We start from the raw sequence: 25,570 nt of genomic DNA, 5'->3' as shown, positions 1-25,570 counted from the left end.
TTTTCTCATTTTTCTGATCACCTGTCTTCTCTGGACCTGTCTTTTCTTACTGGGTGTAAATTATTTGTTTGCAACATTTTTGAAATTGCTCTAAAAAGATCAATAGAAAAGTGGTGAGGGAAGAGAATATAATTTCACCATCCTCACTTCTCTGAAAGCCAACTATCCTTGTATTGTGCATACTTCCTGCCAGCTCGGTAATTATTAATGTATAGCGTGTACTTAATCTGCAGAATCTTATCAAGAATTAAATGCATTTAGTCATTGTTTGATGATCCAAAAGCATTTTAATATTGCAGTATTTAGCCGGCAAACCTCTACAAACAAAAAAAAACATGATTTTTGATTGAGTTAGGCAATTTAAAGGTTCCTCTCAATTTTTGAAATAAGAACTGTTGTCTTTAGAAAGAGAAATAATTGACTTGAGAAATTTGGTAGCAGTTTCCTGTGAGGCTTCTCTTTTGAAGTCCCCAAACTCTCCCTGTCTGTACTTGTTTAGCACCTCTCAGTGTCCACTTTCATGTGCCACTAATTCTTTTCTTATGACCTCACCTGACCAGACTATAAACTTCTTGAAGGAAAGCATCATGTTCTATGTTTCTTCATTCCTCAAAAGTGCCTACTTAAACCAGTTAACTTGTCATGTTGTCGTAACAGGATTTTATATTAAACCACATTCAGTGATCTAACCCATCTCTTATTAAAACAGTGAGCTCATCTCATCCTAGTTCAATATCACTAAGTCATCTTGAAATTTAGTCTATTTCTAGTCTCTTTTCTAAAATCACTCTGGACTCATTCAGCACAGTGTTTGGAATAAAGCACTATGCCCTAGGGAAATAAGGTGGTCTGGGTATTGTACCTAATAAGCCCAGTTTGAACCAGTGTTAAGAGATTGAATGAGTGTCATCCCAGTATACAGGGCAAGATGGGATAATTTCTGAGCAAATGTAATTGTGAATTGCTGTTACCATACCAAGAACCTGTCACTTGGAGAACATGAGAAACAAGAGTGTGCCCCCTCATAGGTGCATATTTATTATAATTAATAAATGGCTAATGAAGATGGCCTGGTTTTAGAATTTAATTTTGGCCATTGATAGACCTTCAAGTCACAAACTCAAGTTCTTGGATGGTGTGTGTGTTAATATGCGTTTGTGTGTGTATGCATGTGTTTTAGAAAAACAAAGGAATCAACTTAGTATCTAGGACTTATCATTTACATTCTTAGAAACCCCAAGATTGCAAGTTTGTGGTGTGCATATTATATGAAGAAAAGAAAAATAGCCCGCTGAACTTTGAGGCCTTGCTTATGCTCAGAATTCATCACAGAAGTCTAAAATGGGGGGAAAGTGTTGATGATATTATTCTTGCCATAATTTTTAGAAAATTCAGGCACTTAGATGAGAGTTTCCTTACATTGAGTCAGTTCAGAAGTGGAGTATGGTATAGCAGATGTGAAATTATGCAGTATGAATCAAGGTTGAATGTTTATTCATATTCTAAATTTAACCCACCAACATGTAGACTTTGCAATTGAAAGTGAATTTGCTATTTTGACTTGTGGGCCTGACCTTCTGTGTTGCTGGGTGGATCAGAGGCAGAGCTGGTGAAACTGTGCAAGGATATCCAAGCCCCCTCCTCTTGTTTTGGGCAATGTATTTGACTCCAGTTTACAAAAAAATGAGTAAAAAGCCCCTGTGAAAACAAATGGCCTTTGTCATGTTCAAGACTTATTTCAGGGTCTTGGGGCTTTCCTGTGGTCTGGGATATGACTGAGGGTTCTGGCAGGGGACAGGAGGCATGCTCAGCTGGGACGCTGAAGGGAAGTTTACAAAGGGACTGTTTACAGAAGTATGGGTAGGTCAGGGAACACAGGGTTCTGGAGCACCCAGGGTTGCCAACCATCAAAATCCATTACCATGCCTTGGCCCGAAGCAACCAAGAAAATCATGTTACCAGAGCCTGGGGAGAGCTACAGCCAAGGAGAGGAGCCACCAAGAGTGGTCGTCAAGGAGGGTCTCATCTGCTGGAGGAGAGCAGGTAGAGAGGAGAAGAACAAATACCCTGGCATCTCTCTCCTCCAGCCCTCTCATTTCCTGCTTGCTTCCCACCGGCTGAACCTAAACTGGCATCCACAGGCAAGGGAGCCTAAGTAATGCCATCAGGAGAGAGCAGCTCTCCAGCCTGTGGGAGAAGCAGAGACCACCCGTCACTCAATTCTTTCCTTCCACATCTGGGGGTGTCAACACAGTGTTGTTGTTTTTTTTACCCAAGTGGCAACGAGGGCAAGAAGTAGTGAAAAGAAGGAAAGTAAAATGTCCCCCTAAGAGAGGTAAAATCAGAACTGGGGTTGTAAGTGTTGGCTTGTCTGATCTGAGAAAAATGGTTAATATTATAGTGTAGTTTAATTTTATAAAAAGGACAAAAATTTAAAACAGCCCCAGAGAGTAGTGGTTAATAACGCTTGCACTGGGTTAGGAGATCTGAGTTTGAACCCAGCTCAGCCCCTTCTCAGATGGGCTGTCTGGGGAAATGTTCTATCCGAGACTCTGTCTCCTCATTTTTAAAGTAGATCTAATTATCATGCCCACACCGTGGGGTTCATGGGACACTGAAATGAAGAGATGATTGTCAAGAGCTTATCCTGGAATGTAGTCAGCACTCAATAAACACAGCTGCTAGGTGCTAATACGAACTGCAGAGAGGGAGGTTCGACTGGGCTCAGGGTCCTTTGTGGATGTGCCCATCTCTCTTCACAGGGAGTCAGAATGTGCACGAGGAAAGGGCGGGGGTATTTATGTTTATTCAAAGGGAGCACAGTTGCCATATGCTGAGAAGCATCCGCTCTTCCCTTCGTTCTCAAAGCTTAGAGGCTGGATTGTCTCTCTGATGTTGGAGCCTATGGGGCTGGGAATAAGAAGCAGAGCAACTAACTAAAGAAGAATGTGGCGCTAAATTCCTGCCCAGATAGGTCTGGGCCTGGGAGTGTGGACCAGGGGAGACGTATCCTGGTTCTCTGTACCCATTCTGCCCTCTCATCCCCCTGTGAGCATTGGAGGGTGGCTGTGCCACTAGCCCCGACCCAGCCTTTCCCCAGCCCACTCACTGCCTCTATAACCTAACACCAGGGCTACTATGGAAAAGTGTTTCCCAATCTTATTCTGAGAAAATGGAAATGGCCACTCTTTGGAGAAGAGATGACACAATGGGTGGGAGAGATACGAGCAGGTTAGAGCAGATCGAGAAGAAACTGGGGTGACTTGAGAAAAAGGGAATCAGTAAAGCAATCAAAAGATGGTGTTGAGTCCTTTAGGTTAGCTGGCTTTACGTGATATTTGGACAGTTTTTAAGACAAAAACTAGGAGCAGGTGGATGAACATAAAGACACAAGCAGACTTGGGAATTAGGGGCAGACTGCTCTAAATTCATGAAATCATGGCACAGTTTCGTATTTAACATGTTCTATTCCTGCCGCTAACATTTTCCTGGCTGATTTCTTCTCCAACCTCAAACTTCTTTCTGGTTTTCCAGTTGATGACCGCGTGTTCCTCCCTCACCCCCAAACCCACAGACAGGCCAGCAGCTAACAGAAAGAGTGTCTTTTGTATGAGCAATCTTTAACGGTAATGGATAAGAGTCAGGGAAGAATTGAGTGTGCAAGAGCTAGTGAGAAAGGGCTAGATGATTAAAAGCACACTGTTCTATGGGATCTGGCAAGTCCTTGACATTTCGAAGATTACCTGCCTCTGACAATCAGTAGATTTGACTACCCGCTATAAGAAATGATTAAAATACATCTAAAAAGCCATTTGATAAATAAATTCAAGCTTACCACTATCATTCAAGGTGAGTTTGGAAAAGGCTGGTAGACCCAGGGCAAATAGACATCACAAAGCCATGGCAGTGAGAAATTAGCAACATTCTCCTTGTCATTCTATTTGAGAAGAAATGGCTCTAGAAAATGCCCATCAGATTCCATGCTTATCGTGTTTCTGCCCCTTAAGTGTAAGGATTAGGGTCAAAGGACTTGAATGGATTGAGGAAGTCAAATACAGAAGTACCCCTCTGTGTGTGTACAGGAAGGCTGTTGGGTGTATCTGTGCCCGCATTGTTTGTGTTGTTTCTAAGGCATTATTGATACTTGGAAAGAGTCATCTACTATGTGTAAGAGATAAGTTATCAGAATCAATCTTTATCTTTGGAATAGTTTGAGTTTAATAGCTCTCAAAATATTGGTGCTATAAAGCTGCATTTAGTAAAGGCCTCTAAAATTCCAAGTATGAATTTCAGTGGTAGTCACTTACTTAGTGCAGAGTTCACAAGGGTGGCACAAGGGAGCCTCTTCTCTGTCATGATGGTTGGGCCAAGAGAAAATCCTTTTGCAGTGTAACAGATTAATTCTGAATATGAGAATATCTCCTAAAAAGCCAAAGGTTGTATACCAGAGGTCTGCATGCAGTTCCCACTGAAGGCTGGGTCTCTTTTCTAAGCACATTATTATTGCTTTGGTGCAAGAGGTCTGTTAGTGCCCAGAAAGGAACACCCATTTCTGACAGCAGGAACAAAACTGTGGGCATGGGAAGCCCCCGGGAAGACTTCTTGAATGGATTCGGGTACTGGAAATAAATGACAGTGCACTGTGATTTTTTTTCCAAACCCAGTCATTTCTGGCTGTTTTCTTTGCCTTTTCCTTTTTGAATTTTGGGGTTCTGATCAACTCCTAGCCTCATTATTTCCTAGTCTATATTAGTGTCTGCTTGTATTGGGAAAAGCACTGAAAATCCTGGCCTGGGAGGACCTCTAGTATGCTCGATTGTTGTGTGCCATTTTAATCAGTTCAGCCAGCTGGTGACAAGTCTTGACATTGTAAACAGTGAAGGCACTTTGCCTGGCTTGTAACTCACACTGAAAAACTAGCATTCATAGCTGATAGAGATATCTAAGGAGAGCCTAACTGATTTTTTTCCTCAACTTTGATAGTGGTTCACTCAGTCAGTCAAACAGGCATTTATTTAGCACCTGATGTGTAGTGAGCCTTTGGCTCTGCTTTGGGAAGGGCTGGAGATTGTAAAGCTGCAGGAAAGGCCTGAGGTCTTTGGGATCCGCCGATAACTCCACTGGGCTGGCTTTCTGCAGGGATCCTCATCTCGCTTTCTTTCCACACAGAGCAGTTGTGGCAGGGGCTCTCCCCTGATCAGCCAGAGCTGCTAGGCCATTCGCCTGGAAGAGAAGGTTAGACAGCAGGCTGTTCCTGAAGAATTTCCTTTGTGACACTCCCTCCCCTTGTCCCTTGAAAGATCTCAAGCAACCCTTAAATTCAAAGTTTTCTAGTCCTTCTTCTATTTGCTAGGCACTACAGGCAGGAAAAGATGGGTTTTTTTTTGTTAAGAAACAGATTCCAAATGGAAATGGCAGTAATTAGCCTTTGTGAGAGAACATTCCATAGGAAATGCTCAACATGTAAATCAAGAAGTCTCCTTGCTTCTCAGAATGCTTTATGTGAAAAGATTTCTCAATATTTCCCCTTTACCTCCGCCTTCCTCCCTCTCTGCATACCCACAGCCTGGCAAACTCCTACTCATTCTTCAGCACCCAGCCGCAGTGTTACCTCCTCTGTGAAGCCTTCCTTGTCACCTTCTCATTCACCCCTGGCAGGGGCCCAGCTCCTGTCTCTGCGTGTCCAAGGCACTTGCACTCATCCCTGCCATGGATTTCCCTCAACTCTATCCCCTCCAGAAGTAGGAGTTGCTTGTGGGAAAGAACTTTGTCTTATTCACCTTGGCGCACCTAGCTGCCTAACGTGGAATCAGGAATATAGCGGCTGGTAAATGTTGGTAAACTGGACAAAGTGGGAAACAGACCGTCTTTTATGAAGACACTGTTGTGGAAATATGCTATTTCTCCTATGACAATGCCACCAAAATTGATGCACAGAGATTACAAGTACAAACAGCATCAGACAGGAGCATAATATTAAGGAAAGACTTGTTTCAGTATTTGGCTTCTGACTCTGGTAGAAGAAGCAGGGACTCTCACATACTGTGATCAGAAAGATGAGACACTGCTGTGCAAACAGCGAGAGGCTATGGCTCTCCTGCCAGCACGTAGTACAGCTGTCCCGAGCCCTACAAAGACATGCAACACCAAGATGACAGTAGGGGGGACAGAGAAGGGGTCTATTCTTCTCCCTCTGTTATGCCACATAAATACTTTCTCTTGCAGAAATCATTCAGACCACTTGTCTGCCTTGTTCTTAATTGTTTAATTATAGACCTGATGATGTTGTCACTCACCCTCTCCTTCTTGCATACATTCAGAATAAAAGTGATAAATACATGTGAATGTCGAGTTTCGTGTTGCACTTTAAATTAGCATCTTGGCTGGTTATGAGGGAAGGCTTCGACTGTTGAGTCTTTACCCTTGTTTTTCCTTTCTGTATAACACAGACGTCCTTCCTGTGATGCCTTTTTGTTTTGTGGTGGAGTTGGTGATGTGTCGTAGGTGTTGCTAGTGCATATGTTTGTGGTCTTTAGATATATTTTCTCTATAAGCAATTGTTTTTAAAGCAAGTGATAAGAAACCACAGAGCACTGAAACGCGGTGGGGAAACAAAGCGAGAGGTGTGGGCACTTCAGAAACTTCAAGCATCAGAGCCAGTGACTCCCCAGCTGGACCACTACTGAGCCCCATCTAGTTTTACTGTAATGTGTAGGATTTAGACTGGTTAGGTGGCAAAATCAACATACTCTGTGAGAGACCCAAGGAAACAGGTTTAATACTTTTGGAGTAAATGCAGTTCTTGTGATAAAATATGATGGGTCAGCCTTCCCAAGAGGACATTTGGCTGTCCATAGTATGGCCATAATTTATTCTTTTGGAGTACAAACTAGTTGGCCTGTTTTGGCAAGGTACAGTCCTGTTTGGGCCTCAGTTTCCCCATGTATAAAACGGGATAATACTACCAACCTCATTGTGCTGTTTTGAGATCCAGTGTAATTATATATGTGAAGTTCCAGAAGATAGCAGGACTCAGTATGAAAAGCAAGATTTTATAAAGGAAAAAGCATGTTTTTCAGAGTTGGACAAATTTGTATTTCACCACTCAGCTCTACTACTTCTTAATGTGTGACCCTGGGCAAACTTTCTATGCCTTAATTACTTTAATTAAGTATTTAGTTAATTATTCAGCTGTACAATGGGACTAATAATATGTAATTTGCAATCTTGTTTGGGGTATTAGATAAGACACTACACTGCATTTGAAACAGCTAACAAAATAGTGTGATGAAAGGCTGTCGATAGGTATTAAAATATATCTGTATTGATGACATATGCTGAAATTATCTTTCAGAAAGTAAGGTGTCACCTTAAATTTTATTTTATACAGAGTGTCTTCCATTATTGGGTTTCTCTCTCACTTACTTTATTTGAACTTCCAATTACTTTTTCGAAAAGCCACATCAATCTGAAATTACCTTAAGCAATGATCTAGTATTGCCCCCTTGTAGAGGCCACTGAATGAAATCATTAAAAACCAAAAGAGGCAAAGAAATTTTACCAAGCTATTGTCACAATTACACATGCCAAATGTAATCATACATACACTTTTTTGAATTTTTTTTAAATTGATTTTTTAAATTCAAATGATATAAAAGGGTATACAGTGAAAACCAAGCCTCTTGTCCTCCCCTGCCCTCAGCCACCCAGGTCTCTGCTCCTGACAAAGAAACCTCATCCACTGGCAGTGTTTCTTCCAGAGCCCTCTGGGTACTGCAAACGCTGTGCTCTCCTTCCTTTCTGAAAGTGAACTTCTCGGAGAGATTTCCATGTCAGCATGTATGAATGCCTCATTCCGTTTTGCAACTTGATAGTAGTCCACAAGTAGACTTTTTAAAGATCACTTTTAAAGCAGTGCAGCCAGTGGTTAAGTGTGGAGACTGTGCCCGGGACATATGAAGGGCCAGCGTGTGTGTGTTAGGTGGGTGTAGGCTGTGGCTGGGGTGAAATGTCTGCTGGCAGCACTGTCATGGATTTTTAAATTATTTTCTTTCAAAGGGCCAAGAAAGAAGCAAGCATGATGTGCTTTGGGAATGTGTCTTAGGTGACTGAGAAGGTGTCAAAGACACACCTAGAGAGTTGAACCAGATTTATTCCATGAATTATATAAAGAAGACAATAGTTCTAAATCCATGCATTATTTTATACATGATGTTAAAAAATGCGTACATAGCTGAATTGATGAATTAAATATTGCCAATAGGTATTGATAATTCGATTTCATATTCTTAAAAGCTTATAGATTTAAACACTTTTGGGGGGAGGCAGAAATCATCTCCTTGGGAAAATAGAAGCTGCCTTCTGCTTGGGATTGTTTAGAGGGCCCCCAATATTTAGCAGCCCTGTTCTGAATGTAGAGAAGTTAAACATAGTAGAGCAGGCATAGGTTAAAATGCCACCTTTCCCTCCAAGGACAGACAGCTGGGTTGTTAGCCAGCTGGGCCTGCCGCGCACTGACCCCTGAATTAAGGAGGCTTACTTGTCCTCCAGGCACTGCAGAGCAAGACCACCGGACAGCCCCCCACCCCCACCCCCACCCCAGTGCGGCAGTGCCCCGAGCGCGGGCAGAAAGCAAAGAGACAAATTGGTCCATCTCCCAACAGGCACTCCACAGGCACACCACAGGGCACAGGGTCACAGAGAGACCAGGAGTTCACTAATTGAGTTTACTTCACAGGACAGACTGGATCAGGAGTAGTCAGGAAGCCTTCCCCATTAACCCCATGTATTTGGGCATAAATGTATACTCACTTAAGTTTATTCTCACCAATATATGAGGCAAATAGATAATTCCCTAGCCTGTGAAGGGTCCATTTGTTCTCTTGGGCTGGAAAGATGGCTTCACCAGAACTGCTGAGATCAGAATGCCGCCTTCTGAACCTTCAGGCATATTGAACAGCTGTGATCAGAGTGGCCTGGAGAAGGGAGGCTGGCTTTGCTCCTTAGCTGATGATTTAAAGGAGTGGCAGAGCTGTCCGGTAGAAGGGCACTTAAGGTCATGCAGCGCCATGCCTATCTTTACATACGAGAACACGGAGGCCCATCTGGGTTGAGGTTGAAGGATTGGTGGGAACTCAGCTAGTAGATTGTCAGTGGAGCCAAAACCTGGTTGCAGAACACGGTATTGTTTCCTTGCCTGCCACTCCTATCATTAGAATTCCCCAAGTTCTTCATTTCACCAGACTAATTCTCTCCTTTATGTATGGAAGTGTACACAGTGAACCTCTTCGAGTCAAGTTCCATTGCAGCAGTGTCTGTTTTCAGCCTGTATGACAATGACCAGGCAAAAATGAGTGGCTGCTGGCATATCCACGTTGATACGAATTACTGCAGTCATGTTAATTCTGCCAGTTGTTACAAACTGTGCCAGTTGTGAGGAATGACTGTTAAACCAGGAGCCCCTTCGTTTTCAGGCTGGTATCTGGTTGCAAGCCAGCCTAGGTGTGGACTGGATATTTCTATCAATAATGAAATTTCAGGGAGAGGGTCACATAATATCTGGTGCATAGAGGCCGCCTGAGTAAGGAGAACAGGGAGAGACAAAGGGAGGGGGGAGGGATTTCAGCTAGTAAGACTTCACTTTGTTATCCTAACAGATGGCAGAAAATGGAATCCTGTCATCCATTTTCTTATTTCTCTAGTAACTGTTCTCTACAATGACAAGCCATGGTTTTATCATTGAAGCCAAGCAGAAATCAGAAAGAACAGAAAATCTGACTGTAGCTGATTCTTCTGTTGGGACTAAGGGCCAAGGGAACAGAAATCAATTAGCTCTGAAACAAGACGGATCTGGATTTGAATCCCACTTTTCCAATCACCATGTGATGTGGGACACATGATTTAATCTCTTTGAGCTTCAGTGTCATCATCCATAGGAGAAAAAATACCCACCTCACAGAACCCATCCTATATGCTTCCTTAGCACCCTGAACTTTTGTCTATCATGCAGCAGTTTTCATAGTGTATAGGAATCGGCTATTTAATGTTTGTTTGCCTTCCCCGCTGTGCTGAAAATAGGGGCTGACTCTGTCTTGCTCATGGCTGTACCCTTATCATGTAGCACAATATCTGGCACATAAGTGTTTGCTAAAAGGATGTGTGTATATATGTACGCAGGTTTGGATGGATGGATGGGTGGGTGGGTGGATGGGTGAGAGGGTGTGGGTGAGTAAATAGATGGAAGAATAGGTGGAGAGATGATTCAGGAAAATTACCAATATTAGAGATAGTGTGTGTAGGGGACCTACCCCCAAATCTGCAATATACTAGGTACTTAAAAATGCCTTTCCACTTTTGATGGAAGACCTTGCTTCCTCTTTTATCTCTGCATTTAAAGACTTTTTCTATTGGACTCTGAATATAACGTGGCAAAAAAAGTCCTTTTTTACTTTCCAGAAATCACATTGCCAGGGCCATGATTTGTGGGCGGCTTTCATGAGAATTTAGTCTACCACTGCCACTGCCTGTATATATCTGAAAAGACACAAATGCCCACAGTGAACTCAAGACACACAGAAATAGAAGATGGGTATTCTAAATGGCAGGGTAGAGAGCTGGTTGGGGTACAACTAAATAGTCTTCATATCTAACAGCCAACCTCTTCAAGAAAGAGCTGAGTAAAGGAACAACTCAAGAAATAATATCCAGTAAAATAATTTCTCTTTCCTTTCCAGTCCAATGGTACTTCTAGGTCTAACCTTGCTAGAGAACATACCACTTTCTGTATGTTGTTACAGTTAACAGAACATGTGGATAGGGGTCTGATGGCGAGCGGGCAGTCACCTGATGTTTGCTGAATGAATGAATAAATGAATGAAAAGATGTCTTTATTTCATCTTCTAATTGATTCTTTGTGGTTAAATTTTGCATCTTGCCTTTATAGCAATCCTAGTGTCTAGCAATATTTTGTGCTAAGTAGGCTGTAAGTTTTAGATAAATATTTGTTGGATGAATAAATGAATGCCCAGAAGGGTTTTTGGAGGAATGCCAGGAGGACATTCCTGTGATGAAAGGAATTTGTAAAGAAGTAGGTAAATGCTGGAAAGGAGACTCGCTCTGGGCAAAAAGACAGATCTCTAGACTAAATGAAGTGGTGATTGTGTGGTTGTAGCTAAGGAAATAACTTAGTCGACTGTATGAGTGATAAAGGAAGAAAATATCCAAGAGGAAAGCAACCCTTTTATCTTGGAGGAATCAACATTTTGTAGAAACCTAGGACCAGGAAGTAGGAGAGGGCCATGGAAGAGAGGGTGACTACGGATATGACTCTCTGGTTTGGTAAAAGACAATGATGATGGCCAAATTAGAATTCTTAAGGATTTTATCTCCCTTAACCCCTTGTCCCCTTTTAATGCCACTCTTCACTTCCATACCACTTGAAAGAATTGTTTACGCTCACAAGTTCTATTTTCTCAACATGATCTCGCTTACCTGTGGCTTCTACCCATGCCCGCTGCAGTGTCATAGAAAACCCTTGTTACTGAAGCAATGGGTCTTTCTCACACTCATCTCACTTGAACGCTTCTCATATAGTTGACCACTTCCTCCTTTCTAAATTCCTCCTACCTTGCTTTTCATGTCACCCCATCTCATGATTCATTTCTTATTTATCTGACCTCTGCTTGTTTACCTCGTCTTCTCTTCCCTTACATGTTGGTGCTCCTCAGGGTTCCTGTCAAAGGCCTTCTCCTTACTCTGAATACTCATCCTAGGTCAAATCATCTACCTTAATGGCTATGGTCACCATCTCTATGTCAGATTTTTCTATACCTCCAATCCAGTTCTGTCTTTTGAACTCCAAGTCATGTATCCTACTGCCTCTTACATATGTTCACTTGATTGTTCAATCAAGTCTCCTTCCCACAGGGGAAAACAAAGTGCGTCATCATCTGCCAAGCCTGCCTCTCATCTAGTCTGCCCTATTTCTGTGGATGGCACAGTCTATCCAGTTGCTTAAACCCAAAACCATTCATCTTCTTCTGCCTACTCCAGAAGTCATTTTCCTTCCTCTTATTCCCCACTCATATCCAATTCATCCCAAGTCCTGTTGATTCTATCTTCTCAATGTCTTTCAAATCCACCCCACTTACTGCATCTTCCTGCCGCCATGTGAGTTCAGACCATTAGTGTCACCTGCCTAGGTTACCACCTGCCCTCCTGATTGGCCTCCCCACCTCTGATCTTCCTTTCCTCACATCTTCTCCTTCTCCAATCCATTTTATACACTGTAACTGGAATGATCATTCTAAAATACAAATTGGATCCTGTTTTACATTTCTCTTTCCCACTAGAGCATAGATAAACCCTTTGGTATGGTTTACAAATCCTTAATTATCTGGCCTCTACTTACCTTAATCCCTAGCGTGAAACCTTCTCTCCACTCGCTGTACCCCCTCTGCCTCCACCATAGTCTTTGTTTCATCCAGAAGGCCAAACCTCTTCATGCCTTGTTTTGTCTTGCCTCTGGTCCTGACAGGGCACACCCTGGGTACCATGCTCCATAAACCCATCAGTCCACAGCAGGTTGTGGCATCTCTTGCCATTGGTGCTGTAGTAGCTTTCTAGGTGATAGAGTGCCTCTTTTTTTTTTTTTGGCTGCAAAAAGCTTTATTGTTCACACTTGGTTCAAGCCTTGTTAGAGGGTGGCAGGGCAGCTGGTTAAAGAGAACCTCCTGGCTGGAGGGAGGGGCTCAGGCAGAAGCCTGGATGCCAGGGGAATGTAGAGGGGCGCCCCATAAATGCCTCTGGGCTCTGGAGGCTCCTAGTGGTCATGCTTGAGGGTGAGCCTTTCAAAGAGATACTCGCCCAGCCCGGCCTGCGGGCTGGCCAGCCTGCGGAGGTTGGTCAGGTGGTCGCCCATCTTCTTGATGAGTTTCACCTCCTCATCTAGGAAATGGTTCTCCAGGAAGTCACAGAGATGAGGGTCCGAGTTGGCAGAACCCAGGGCATGCAGTTCCAAAAGGGCCTGGTTCAGGCTCTTCTCGAGAACCAGGGCAGCTTCCGTGGCATCCAGGGTTGTGCCCCACTCATCTTGGGACGGCTTTTGCATGTCCTGGAAAAGCGCGCGGCCGCCACGCTGGTTTTGCATCTTCAAGAGATGCTCGGCCCCCTCGCGCTTTTCCTTAGCCAACTCGCGTAAGAAGTGGTCCACGCCCTTCAGGGCCACATCGTCGTGGTCGAAATAGAAGCCCAGAGAGAGGTAGGTGTAGGAGGCCCGCAGATACCAGTTGACCAGGCGGTTTACAGAGGCCTCCACATAGGCGGTATAACTCTGGCGGATCTGGGAGCTCATGGTTGGTCGACAATGAGGAGCTAACCACAAAAAACCTGTTAGCTGGTCCCAGAGGCAGGGGCCAGAAGTTGGTCCCAGAGGGTGCAGCGGGAGAGGCAGTTGGAGGGTGGTCGAGACCGGAGAGGTGGGGGGAGAGTCCCCCCGGGTCTGTTCCGTTCAAACACTGTTGAAGCAAGAGACAGATCCGTGGGACCACCAGGCGTGCTGCGATAGAGTGCCTCTTTGACCAGGTTCAGTGTGCTATGACACAAGAAGTCACTTATGCTTCTCTTCCACTCTGTCTTTGGGAAACTTCGGCCTTACTGTTAGACCCTACTTGGCCATGGTTGCTCTTAAAGGAGCTCTAGACACTGATGTTCAAGGCCAGAGGTGACACCAAGGCATGTGGAGGGTCCAGCTGCCCTGGGCCCCACCCAGACTTCCAAAGGTTGAGGAGTTCTGCCATAGAAACTCCTTCTACACATCCTCTTGCTTTGCTGTGTTATGATTTCATCTTTACTTGTTTGCATCCATCAATAGAATGCAAGTTTTGAGTGTGGGAGCAATGTCTGTCTTTCCCTCATTCACCCTTTATTGTGTTTTGTGCTACAGCGATCAGGGCCATTTCAGTTGTGCATTATGTACCCAGCCGAGAGATGAGTGGGAGCCCAAACCCAGTCTGGGCTCTGCTTTCCAGGCAATGAGCTCGGGTCCAGGAGTATCTCCCAGAGCAGACATCTTCTTCACTCCTCTGTGGAGTCCGATTGCCAACATGTACACCTGCCTGAACGTGGCACCTTTTCCTAATTCACAAAATGTGTCCTATAGGCTGAGGGTGACCCAGACATCAGAGAACAAGATAAGTGAGGTGCCTGCTCTCACGGTGCTTTCTGACTCATGTGAGGGAGACGGGAATTAAATACAGATATAAACACACAGTAAAACATTTCAGATAGCAATTGGGTTCTACAGATAATTATGCCTCTCTGGGTAGCCAGAACATTTAAGCTGAAACCTGGAGGCTGGCCATGTGGATAAAGGAGGGAAGAGCCAGTGCAGAATCTCGAAGACTGAAACAGTCTTGATGTCCTCAAAGACTAGAATGAAGGCCCCAGTGGTTGAAGAACAGTGGGCAAAAGGAGAGACAAATGAGATGAGCAGGGAGAGTCAGGCAGGAGCCAGATCATTCACTGCTGCCAAAGCCTGCCTGCCTTGCTCACCGCGGCATGCCCAGGGCCTGGCTCATTGTCCCTATTCAGTAAATACCGTTGAGTGGAAAAATCTCATCGTGCCTCTGGGTGCAGGAGAGGGAGCCAGGACAGAGCTTGTGTGACCCGAGTGCCCTCTAGTGACCACAGTCTTCAGCCTAAGACCTTTGATGGCTGCATCGGCCTATGAAAATCTCAGCTTAGTTTTTTCTTTTGGGCCCAGCCTGAGGGTCCAGTGGCAGTTTCTGGAACTTGTCTTATTAACTGTTCTTTGCAATAGGAGTAAATTAGTCACAGAAATTCCTGACTTGAGATTCCCTAGTCTGGAGGAGAAAAGAGAGCACATCAAACTGTCATTTTTTTTTTAAACCCAAGCATCAATTTCCAAAAAGAATCCATGAATGTCTAATTCCTCAAGGGAATGCAGGGGACCTGTACAGGTGATAAATAACCATTAGAATGCATTTCTATGGGTTCTTTTAACCAGCCGAACAGCTTTCCCATCTCAATGTTTTGTGGTGGTTGGAGGATCTCCAGGTAACGTCCAGGCTCCAGTCTACACTGTTTGGCTGCAATGGCCAGACAAGAAGCTTAGCTGCAGGCGGCACGCTCTGGTCCCTCACGTATTTCTGAGGACCAAAGCTCAGGCATGGTGTGTGTATTGAGGACATATTGCAGAGTGTGCACACATAACGTACTGCCTGTGCCACTGTTGTTCGCTCTCATTTGGATCCCACCCCATTCCAGGCCCATTTAGCTAATCACCCAACAAATTCTGAACTGTCATTTCATTGTGAGGCTGTCCCGGGCCTGATTAAGAAATCTGTTTTCATCCAGCTTCTCTGGAAAAAGCTCACTGCAGCCCATTTGCAAATGTGTGCATTGATCAATCAAAAGTGGCAGCCAAGGCACCTTTTCTAGAGGTAGAGGAGATGGGGGTCCCAATCTTTCTACCCTCAGTTTCCCAAATGAACTCCCTGATGCACTATATGCAGCTTTACTTGAAATATTCTAAAAGTCAGGTCATCTCCAACTTCCTTGGTAGATCATTCTCAGTGGCAACTCTTTCATGCCTCTCATTTTCCAAAGCACCCACATGGATTTTCCTGTTAGTCTAGTCATACTCCACTGAGCCAAGCAAAGGAATCTGGCACTCCTGGATGTTTACAAGTATTTCCTCTTTAGTTATCACTTACCCAAATGGAGCAGATGGCATTCTTTAATTTTTCTTCATTAATCAGTCTCCAAATTCCTTTACACTTGCTCCTCAGGTGATTCCAACGAATCAACATATTTCTGGAGCTAAAAATGCCCAGAGGGATATAATCTTCCAGCTGCCGCCGCTGCCAACTCAAGCAGGATTAGCATGTTTTCACTTTACCGTGTGTTTCCACAGGTTCACTCCCAGGAGCATTCTGTGCCTCCATTTGCAACCAACCAAGTGTATATTTCATCTAATCTGTGTGTTTTCTAATTGAATCTTGAAGCCATCAAAAAGTGAAATGCGTATTGATAATAGTATTGATGAGGATGTGGGGAAACAGGTGTTCTTGTACATAGTTGGAAGTTCCACTGAACACTGCTCTTGTTATTTTTGTGTGTGTTTTGCCTTTGATTCCTTGTTCCAAGAAGGGTGTTTTTTAACTGCAAATGTTATTGAGATATATTCACATACCATGTAATCCACCTAAAGTACAGTGTCTCATAGTATCCTCACCTAGCTGTGCAGTCATCACCCTCAAATTTAGACCATTTTCATAGCTCCAAAAAGAAAAACAACAGGTAGATGTAAAAAAAGAAAATCCAAAATGCCTGTTACCCCTTATCCCCCCCACCCCATTGTTGACCCATAGAATCAGTCTGATATACGTGCTACTATTGATAAAAGTATATTAAGATATTTTTGTTAAATAGTCTGTAGCTTGCAATAGATAACTTCCCCCATATATCACTCTATTATTAACTCTTTGTAGAAATGTATATACCTTTGTAGTAGTTCATGAAAGAACTTATTTGTATTTGTGTGGTTAATCAGTGACATACGTGACTCCAACCAACCCCTTTCAACCAAATTCATCTACAATTCAGCACTATTTTATACTCCCAATAACGAGCAACCCTCACCTCTATCCATTCCAAATATTTACGTTTAACCTCGCTAAAAATTCTGTACATTTTAGGCAAACAGTCCCCATTCTCCAGCTGCTATCAGTCTCTAGGTAATCTATATTCTACGTTTTATGACTATCAGTTTACATATTCTAGTTAGTTCATATTAGTGAAATCATACAATATCTGTCTTTTTGTATCTGACATATTTCACTCAGCATTATTGGGCATTGCTCTTTTGAAGACCATTTCAACAACAGCTATTAAAATAAAAAATACAGAGATACCTCATCCAGCTGTTCAACTTTCTAGAATCAACCCTACACATGCAACATGTGATCACAGCATTGTTTATAGTAACAAAAAAATTGAAAATAGTCGGACATCAGCTGAAAATGATTATAAAATGAATTAAATGAGGTTTTGGTAGATCATGCAATGGAGTAGCAAGCAGCAGTTAAAAAAAGATAATGTAAATGTATGTATGCTGATGTGGAAAGAGTCCTAAAAAAAAAGTATCATAAGTTCAAAGCCAATTGCAGTGCATTATATATGATATGAGAATACCTTTGCAAATCTTTATGCTGGCTACTAACAGGGAGAAGTCTGGAAGATTTCACAGAAATCAGTGAATTGTGCCCTTTTCTTGAGGTGAGGAGCTTTCTAAGGCATACGCTTTTGAATGGTTGGACTTCTTCTGTTTTTTAGCACTAAGCATGTATTCCTTTAAAGTTTAGTAAAAACCATAGAGGAATTAAATTATTTTCATCACAATCTTGATCTAGAAAGAAGACTTTTTATATTACCCTCTTGTCTCAGACACTGACACGCTTTCCCTGTTGCTGACACCGTAGGCTAATTCCAGAACTCTTCATCTTCCCTCTGAGGGTCTGACTGCAGAGCTGTCTTCTGAGGATTTAGTGACTTTAGCACAGGAAGGTTTCTCAAGATTGTTCTTATATTAACCATGCTCTCTATGCCCCTTTGATGAGGTTTTCCCTTCCCTTCCCTCCCTTCCTTCCTTCCTCCCTCTGTCAGCCCCCCTCTTCTTCTATGGTTTTTTTCATTCAAGCAGTCTTTTTTTTTTACCTATTTTTGTAAGGTTTTGATAGTTTTCTAAGCATCTGTATATATTTATCCCCCTTTAACCACCTCTGTAATGAGAGGAGTTGCCTGTTTCTTGGCCTGCTTAGAGCTGCCCTTTAACATGCATTTCACAGCATTTTGAAAGGAAGACCATAGGAACTGGGCATGGCCTTTTGCTACAGAAACTCATGTCTTTTTGTTCTCATCATCACCCTTAGCTCTTCTTACACAGATACCATCAGAACCTGTTCAGGCTGCATGTTATTATAAGAACTGTTTTTGTTGGGTGTTTTTACACCTACTTATTTTCAAGATGGTGATTTATTTAGTCAGTGTGCTAAAAAAAGAAAAGAAAACACCTAATACTCCCACTGATTTATTTCTCATTCATTTTAATTTAATTTTTATGCAAGCAATATTCAGACAAAATAATAAAGCACAGGTAAGGAAAATGAGAATAGGAATCATCTGTATTTTCACTGTCAGGTATAGCAACTTATAAGGATTGAGTTTGCAATCTTCTAGATAATTTCTGTGTATATAAATATTTATCTTTTTCAAAAATGGGTTCATATTTAATAAATTGTTTTGTAACCCGATTTGTTAGTATTTAACAATGTATTTTGTAACCTGAGTTGTTAATCCTTAATAATGTAGCACAAACAAATTTCCATGTCATTAAAGATAGATAATAACAGAAAATACAGAGCTTACTGTGTGCCAGGCCCACATCTCAGCAATTTATTCATAGTAGCCCATCCAGTCCTCACAACAATGCTATGAGTATGGTATTATTTCATTCCCATTTTATACACAGACAAATGAAGGCAAAGAGAGAGTAAATAATTTTCTTAAGGTTACACAGCTAGTAAATGACACAGTGAGGTTTTGATCCGGATCATCATTTTCAAGGCTGTAGGATGTGATAATTTATTTAAACACTCTGCTCTTATATGGCTTTTACATTGCTTCCAGTTTTCCCTATATAAACAAAGAAGCAATGAACATCTTGTCCATATATAAACAAAGAAGCAATGAACATCTTATTCATATGTCTTTGTTTATATGTTCTATTATTACCTTAGGTGAATTCCCATGAATAGAATTAATGAGTCAAAGGGTTTGCACACTTTTCAAAGATTAAGTATCTATCAGTCAATTCTTTTAAACAATATGTTTTCAAAACCACTCTGGTCCTTATATTGTTCCTTTCTAAAAATGTATAATTATTCGGGGCTCAATAATTGTTTTTCTTAGATTAGGGAGTTTCTTTCATTCTACTTCCCCTCCTGCATTATGCGCACTTCTCTAAAATGTTTAACAAAACAGTGCATTTTCAAAAAGCATTATGGCTTATGTTGTCAGGACTTTCATAGTCTTGTGTCTCCTTGTCTTGAATTATTAGATGGGGACATGGGGATAGATGTAATACTGTGCCACCATTCGACTCGTCAGTTTTTCAAACTACCAATTTTTTTCTTTTCTCTATTTTATTTTTTCTTTTAAGATCCACAGGAATTCAAGTAACAACTCTACTATGTAATAATTTTGTTTACCTGATTTTAATATATGCAAATTACTGTATGGCTGAAGGATATATCAGAGGTCTGAAAGGCAGACCTTCACGCTTTAATTCCACTGCTCCTCTAACTTGTTGTATAACCTTGAAGAGCAACTTAGTTATTCTGCATTTCAGTTTCTTCACTTGCCAAATAAGAAAGGTGGACTGAATAACCTTGAAAACCCATTCTAGGTTTTATTTTTTATTTTTTTAAATGGTTGCCAGGCTATTCGAAAGTGGAATAGACATTTGAGAAGAATCATCTGTAATTGGGGCAACTAGTGTGTGTGTTGATGGGGTGGTGCTGGAGACAACTAAAAATTTGTTTCAGCATATTAAAAATATTTTATGCCTTGTCACTTGACCCAGGCCTTCTAACAGTGTGCCTTAGTGGGTTGTGATAAGTGTCTCTAAGGCCAATGTAATTATGGTTTTTCCACTGAAGCATGACAAATGGTCTCTCACTTTGAGTTCTTTTATGGGAAAGAAAAACCTCCAGTGACAACAGCACTAGGACTTAATTACAGGCTCCAGAAATTGGGGGCAGGAATAGAGATGTCACTGGCTGCAGTCGAGGGAGAGGAGAGCATGAGCCCACTTCAGGAAGAGCCAGCACAGGTGCTGTAAGAACAATGCAACAGAAGTCCTGAGTGGTTCTTGAGAATGCACCACTTGCCACATGCCCCACCATAACCCAAAGAGCTGCATTAAAAATAGGTGCTTTTATCATTTCTGTTTTACAAAGATGAGTATTGTGAGGCTCTTAGAACAGGTCAGCAACCTGCCTTAGGTGATTCAGCCAGCAATTGTCAGAGATAGGACTGGAATCCTGAGAGTTTGTTCATTTATTTAGCACATGTATTTTCAACACCTGGCAGGCACCATGGTACGGGCTGGCGATGCAGAAGGAATAGAGGCACAATTCCTGCTTTAAGGAATTTGGCTAATCGTGGCGGGGGCGGGGGGGATGCGGGGCAAAGACCAGTAATAACAAGCTAACAGAGCAGCATATAATTTCAGATGGTGATATGGTGGAGAAAAATAAGCAGTGTGTTGGGAGAGGGACTGGCACTTTCCATAATGGTTGTCAGAGAAAGCCCCGGGAGGCTGACATTTGTCATCATCGTACATGATGGAGCAAGTCGGCCGTGCGGAGAGCCGGGGGAAGACATTTTACTTGGAGGATCCACAAGGGCAAAGGCCAGTGGGCTTGAAAGAGTTTGGATGAATCTAGGAGCAGAGAAAAGGCCAGCAGGGCTGAATAAGTGAAAATGGAAAAATGTCTGCAATAGCATTAAAGAAGTGGGATGGACCAGGAGAGAAGGACCTCGAAGGCCACAGAAGACGTGTATGTTTTATACCGAGCGCATTCAAGGGAAGACATCGAAGGTTTTTAAACAAGAAGGTGTTATCTTCAGGGGGCTTTCATCACCTCTGCGTTAGAGTGCCAACAACGAGCGATCAAAAAGGGGGACGTTGCTTATGCAGCATGCAGCGATGCTTAAAGAAAGGCAAAATATATTAGGGGCTGGTATTTCAGAGGAAATGAAATTGTAGATTTGTTACTGAACAACAAGTAGACAGTGAGAGGCCATCTAATAAAAACTTCTGACCTGAGGTAGGAAAATCTTAGGAGACCCAAGTGGAGCATCTGGGCTATATATTTATTTCTAAATATTTTTATTGATAAAACTTAACATACAAACATTCCATATGTGGTATACAATTAATGGTTCAGAATATCATCACATAGATGTGAATTCATCACCATATTTTTTTTGAACATTTGAATCACTCCAGAAAAAGAAAGAAAAATAAATAAATAAAAAAACTCATACATACCATACCCCTTACCCCTCCTCTCATTGACCACTAGTATTTCCATCTACCCAATGAATTTTAAACTTTGTCCCCCCTATTATTTGTTTATTTTTAACCCATGTTTTTACTCATCTGCCTGTACCCTAGATAAAAGGAGCATCAAACACAAGGTTTTCATGATCACATAGTCACATTATAAAAGCATTTGGACTATATTTAATTAAAGGCATGCATAAAAGAGACCATCCTCCTCTTTCTTGGAATCTTCCCTCAATATATGGAAAGTTGCATTCTTGGTGCTGAACATTCCTGACTCCTTCTTGGTAAGGGGGCTGTGCTTGTCTCATAGAATAAGTTCCACCGCAAATAACAAGACATTGCAGTTTTGGGTATATAAGTGTGTTTGTTTGCTAAAGCTTCCAGAATGCAATATACCAGCAATGGATTGGCTTTTACACAGGGGATTTATGAGTTTACAAATTCACACTTCTAAGGCCGTGAAAATGTTCAAATTAAGACATGAACAAGAGGATACCTTCATTCAAGAAAAGCCGATTATGACCAGTGTTTCTGTGTCACGTGGGAAGGCAGGTAGCGCCATCTGCTGGTCCCCTTCTGGTCTCCTGGGGCGCCCTTCTGCATCTCCAAATGTTTGTGTCTCTCGTTTCATCTCTCTCCCCACTTTGTGACTCTGAGTTCTCTCTCATGAAGGGCCCCAGGGAAGGGTTAAGACCCACTTTGAATGGGCGGGGTCGCATCTCCATGGAAACAACCAAATCGAAAGATCCCACCCAATAATAGGTCTGTCCCCACAAGACTGGATTGAAAGAACATGGCTTTTCTGGAGTTCATAACGTAGTATCATAGGATACAGCACATGGTAGCTCAGTGATTTATGTTTCTACACAGTCTGCCTAATGTTTTTTAAAAATCTTTGTCTTTGATAAAAATACTTTTGAGGATGCCATCCACAGTTTAACACACAGGGCCTAGCATTACCGTGAGGTGGCATTGGTTGGATGGTTCTAGAATTTTACTGTAAGCTCAACAATTTGCTTTATTTCATTTGAATGCTCTTTATAAATTGGTTTATGTCACATATAGGATAAAATGAATTGCTTATTTAGGTTAAAAGCTCACTGTGAGAAGATGCATTTCTCCTACTCTGACATAAGCATTAAGGGTCCCTGGCCCACTATTATCCAGCAAACTAAGTCTGAATAACAACATACGGCACCACTGCTGCACTGTGTTTGTAAGTGTGCCTAGGTAGTCATCCAGGTGTGGGTTCCTAAGGAGAGTAAGGTCTGAACATACAGATTCATTCATATGAAACTACGTTTGGAGGCAATTAATTGAGCCCTGTGATGGGGTAGGCCCCAGAGAGCAAGACACTAATTGTGAAAGAATTTAATTGAAGTTGCACAAATGTAATTTAATAGGATTTGGGGAAGTTCGCCACTCTTGAGTTAGTTTTCCTTTATAAATAGCATCTTTGTTTCTCAAGGGAAAAGTTTCTCCTAAGTTGACTCAATCATCTTAATACATGGAGTTTTAGAAAAACTTCTGTTCCTTTGTATGAAAGTTGGAAGTGGCAGGAGTACAAGGACCAGGGCAGTATAAGGCCAGCGCGTGTGATGCTATGGAGTGTGCCAGAGAATAAACCTTTCCTTATCTAAGGGTGGTGAACCAGAGAACTCTTACGTTGCCCTCCAGCTCAGCCTCCTGGAATTTGGGGGAAAAAGATTCTTAACCATGGCTGTTGAAGCTAGAGTGTGTTTTACCAAATCCTTATGGCTACAAGCTCAGCCGGACTCGAATGACTACGTCAGAATTATAAATTCGGCTGTCAGCCTTGAGATTGATTCAACTAGATAAGCAGATTTTCTCCCAATGTCTATTTTCCAGATTGATGAATAAAAATTCCAGCCTCTACATTTTGTTGTACCTCTTTCAGTCTAACACTTCTGATTGCCAAGAGGTTTTCTGGAAAATTTCAAAGTCATACATTGGAGTAAGTTCAAGGAGATAATGTGATCCCAATGGAATCGTGGTGTCTCTGCTGTCAGACCTATTATTTCGGCAGACCAGTTGGTTGAACTGCGTGACTTCCCAGATTTAATACTGCATACTTACTGCTTTGCATCTTGTCCTCAAATCTTGATATATGGGCTAAGGTTCTTGTTGGAAACTCATAAATAAATTATATGTTTATTATGCCAAGTTAAGTAAATACTGTTTAAAAGGGTTAGTGGAGGGTGCAATCAAGTTAATTACTTTAAAAATCTTTTTTGTTTTATTGACTGGGCTTTCTGAAAAGGGTTAAGCAATTGATTCTATCATGGTACGGGCTCTGCAGAAATTGCCGCTGAGTCCACAAGTGTTGCAGTGCCTGGCCCCTCCCTCCTGCCTGGAACTGTCCTCTAAATGAAGAGTCCCCCCCTCGGGCTCTGAACGCCTGTGCTGCTGGCAGACTATTGTTCCTCCAGAGAAGACACAGTTTGACGTGCAGGCTGACAGATTGATTTCTGTTTTTTTTTTTTATTCTAGATGCTGAAGAATACCAGCCTCCGATCTGGAAATCATATTGTGAGTATCTGAAATGAAAATCTCCTCAGCAGTCTGTAGCCTGCCTGTTTGAACACCCTCCCCGTTGGTAGAGTGTACATGAGCAGTCCCGCACCAGCGGCCCCGAAAGCCCAAATCCTGGTTCGGCCGCGGTGTCACTCAGGGAGGCCCCCAGAGCCCCTCTCCCGGCCAGGGGCCCCAGGAGCCTGCTGCTGCCGGTGACCCAGCCCAAGAATGCTTAGAAAAACAGTGTGTACCTTCTGACTCTCTGCCTTCTGGGTTTGGGGCTTTTAGCATTTTTCCACAGTTGGTCAGCAAGGATGAATTTGTTGATTTCCATGAACTATGTTCTTGGCCGGTTGCTGTAATATCGTATGACATTCACTACTGAAAAATGAACAGAGAGCAAAGAGTAATGTTGGGTCTCATAGGGTGACTCCTTAAAAACAGAGATCGAATCTGATAATCAGTCATCAATTCGGGCGCCCCTGGTGAAGGCCGTCAGTTTCCAACACCTCAAACTTGTTTCCTTTTCCCTTATTATCATATGCCTAACTAAGCAGTTCTCCGGTGAGAGAGGGAAGCAGTGTGGCGTGATGGAACCCCACTGTGCCGAGAGCTGGGGACACGGGTTCTTGTTCAGCCTCTGCTCTGGGCAGCAGGAATACTGAAATATTGTTCTCGTTACTGATGCTGTCATTCCTGCTACCGCCCGTCGGGAGCCTGCAGTGCGCCGGCCACCGCGCAGCTGCATTCTCATGTTCTCCCCACGGCCCTGACGAATGGGGACTGTGAGTGTCCCAATTTCAAAGACACGGAGATCCAGGCTCAGGCCGGTTAAGTAACTTGGCCAAGGTGTCATAATAAGTGGTGGGGACATTGAGAGTGGATCCCTAAAGCAAGCCTGGCTCCACAGCATGCAAGTCTCCAAGACATTTTCTTTCTATTTAAAATTGCATCTAAGGTGGGCCACGGTGGCTCAGCAGGCAGAGTTCTCACCTGCCATGCCGGAGATCAGGGTTCGATTCCCGGTGCCCGCCCATGCAAAAATAAATGACATCTATATATACACACATATGAGTATTCATATGTAACTTCATATATGCATTCACATACAATTGTATGTATATATGGATGTATACTCTGATTACAAAAGCAATAACAAGTTATGTAAAAGACAGAGATAGAAAAATGCACAAAGCCAAAAGTAAAAATTTCCCGTAATCACCAAACCAGCCCCATCCCATATTCCACTCTTGCTTCCCCCTTCACAATAGTTGACTCCTGTCAATTTTAGAAAGCATATCCTTCCACATGGCTAACATTAAGGGGTTTGTTTAGTTGTAGCTTGGCTTTGCAAAAAATCCTGTGGTTGGTGCCCTTGAACTTGCTTGTTTCACTTCACAAATATCTTCCCATGTCAGCACATCTAAAGGCACCTCATTCTTTATCACACGAGTCTGTTCTTCCATCTGTGAAATAAAGGGGTTGCACTGGGTCTCTAAAGACTCTTCCAATCTATTGTTCTCTATTCCAATTTATTTTAAAAAGCAGTGCTAATGACTTAGTAATTAGATGTTTTTGTTTGTTTGTTTCCTAATGGGGTGTGAAGTGCTCCGACAGTAAATCAATGAAATATCTGTAGTGAGAGGTATTGGGATGGTTATCTGTGTTCCGTGACTTACTATGCTGCACACACCACCTAGCACATGGCCTTGCATGCATTAACTACCTGATAAATATTTACTGAGTGAATGCCACTGCACAGAGCTGCGCTGAAGCAAAAAAGATGATATGGGCTCAAATTCATTTTATCTTTTTCTAAGAGTCCTTGGACCTCCCCATATTTCTTTTAAAAGCACTTCTGTGTCCTAAGGAAGTTAGGAA

At 42.4% G+C, this 25,570-nt stretch overlaps 1 protein-coding gene and 1 pseudogene across 2 annotated transcripts in view; one reads left to right on the top strand and one right to left on the bottom strand.

Annotated features, from left to right (window-relative positions):
- Nucleotides 1-25,570, top strand: part of CHN2 (chimerin 2) — a 304,362-nt gene that overhangs the window by 129,720 nt on the left and 149,072 nt on the right. For both annotated transcript variants that reach the window (XM_077120879.1, XM_077120885.1), the window contains exon 2: nucleotides 23,666-23,704. In XM_077120879.1, coding sequence (XP_076976994.1) covers nucleotides 23,666-23,704 — 39 coding nt within the window. The remainder of the gene's footprint in view (nucleotides 1-23,665; nucleotides 23,705-25,570) is intronic.
- LOC143685195 (ferritin light chain pseudogene) lies at nucleotides 12,662-13,407 on the bottom strand (annotated as a pseudogene).

Source organism: Tamandua tetradactyla, chromosome 1 (genome assembly GCF_023851605.1).
Source record: "Tamandua tetradactyla isolate mTamTet1 chromosome 1, mTamTet1.pri, whole genome shotgun sequence".
In the NCBI taxonomy this organism is placed as follows: domain Eukaryota; kingdom Metazoa; phylum Chordata; class Mammalia; order Pilosa; family Myrmecophagidae; genus Tamandua; species Tamandua tetradactyla.
Note: the sequence above shows the minus strand (reverse complement) of the source record. Positions and strands in the feature narration are given on the sequence as shown.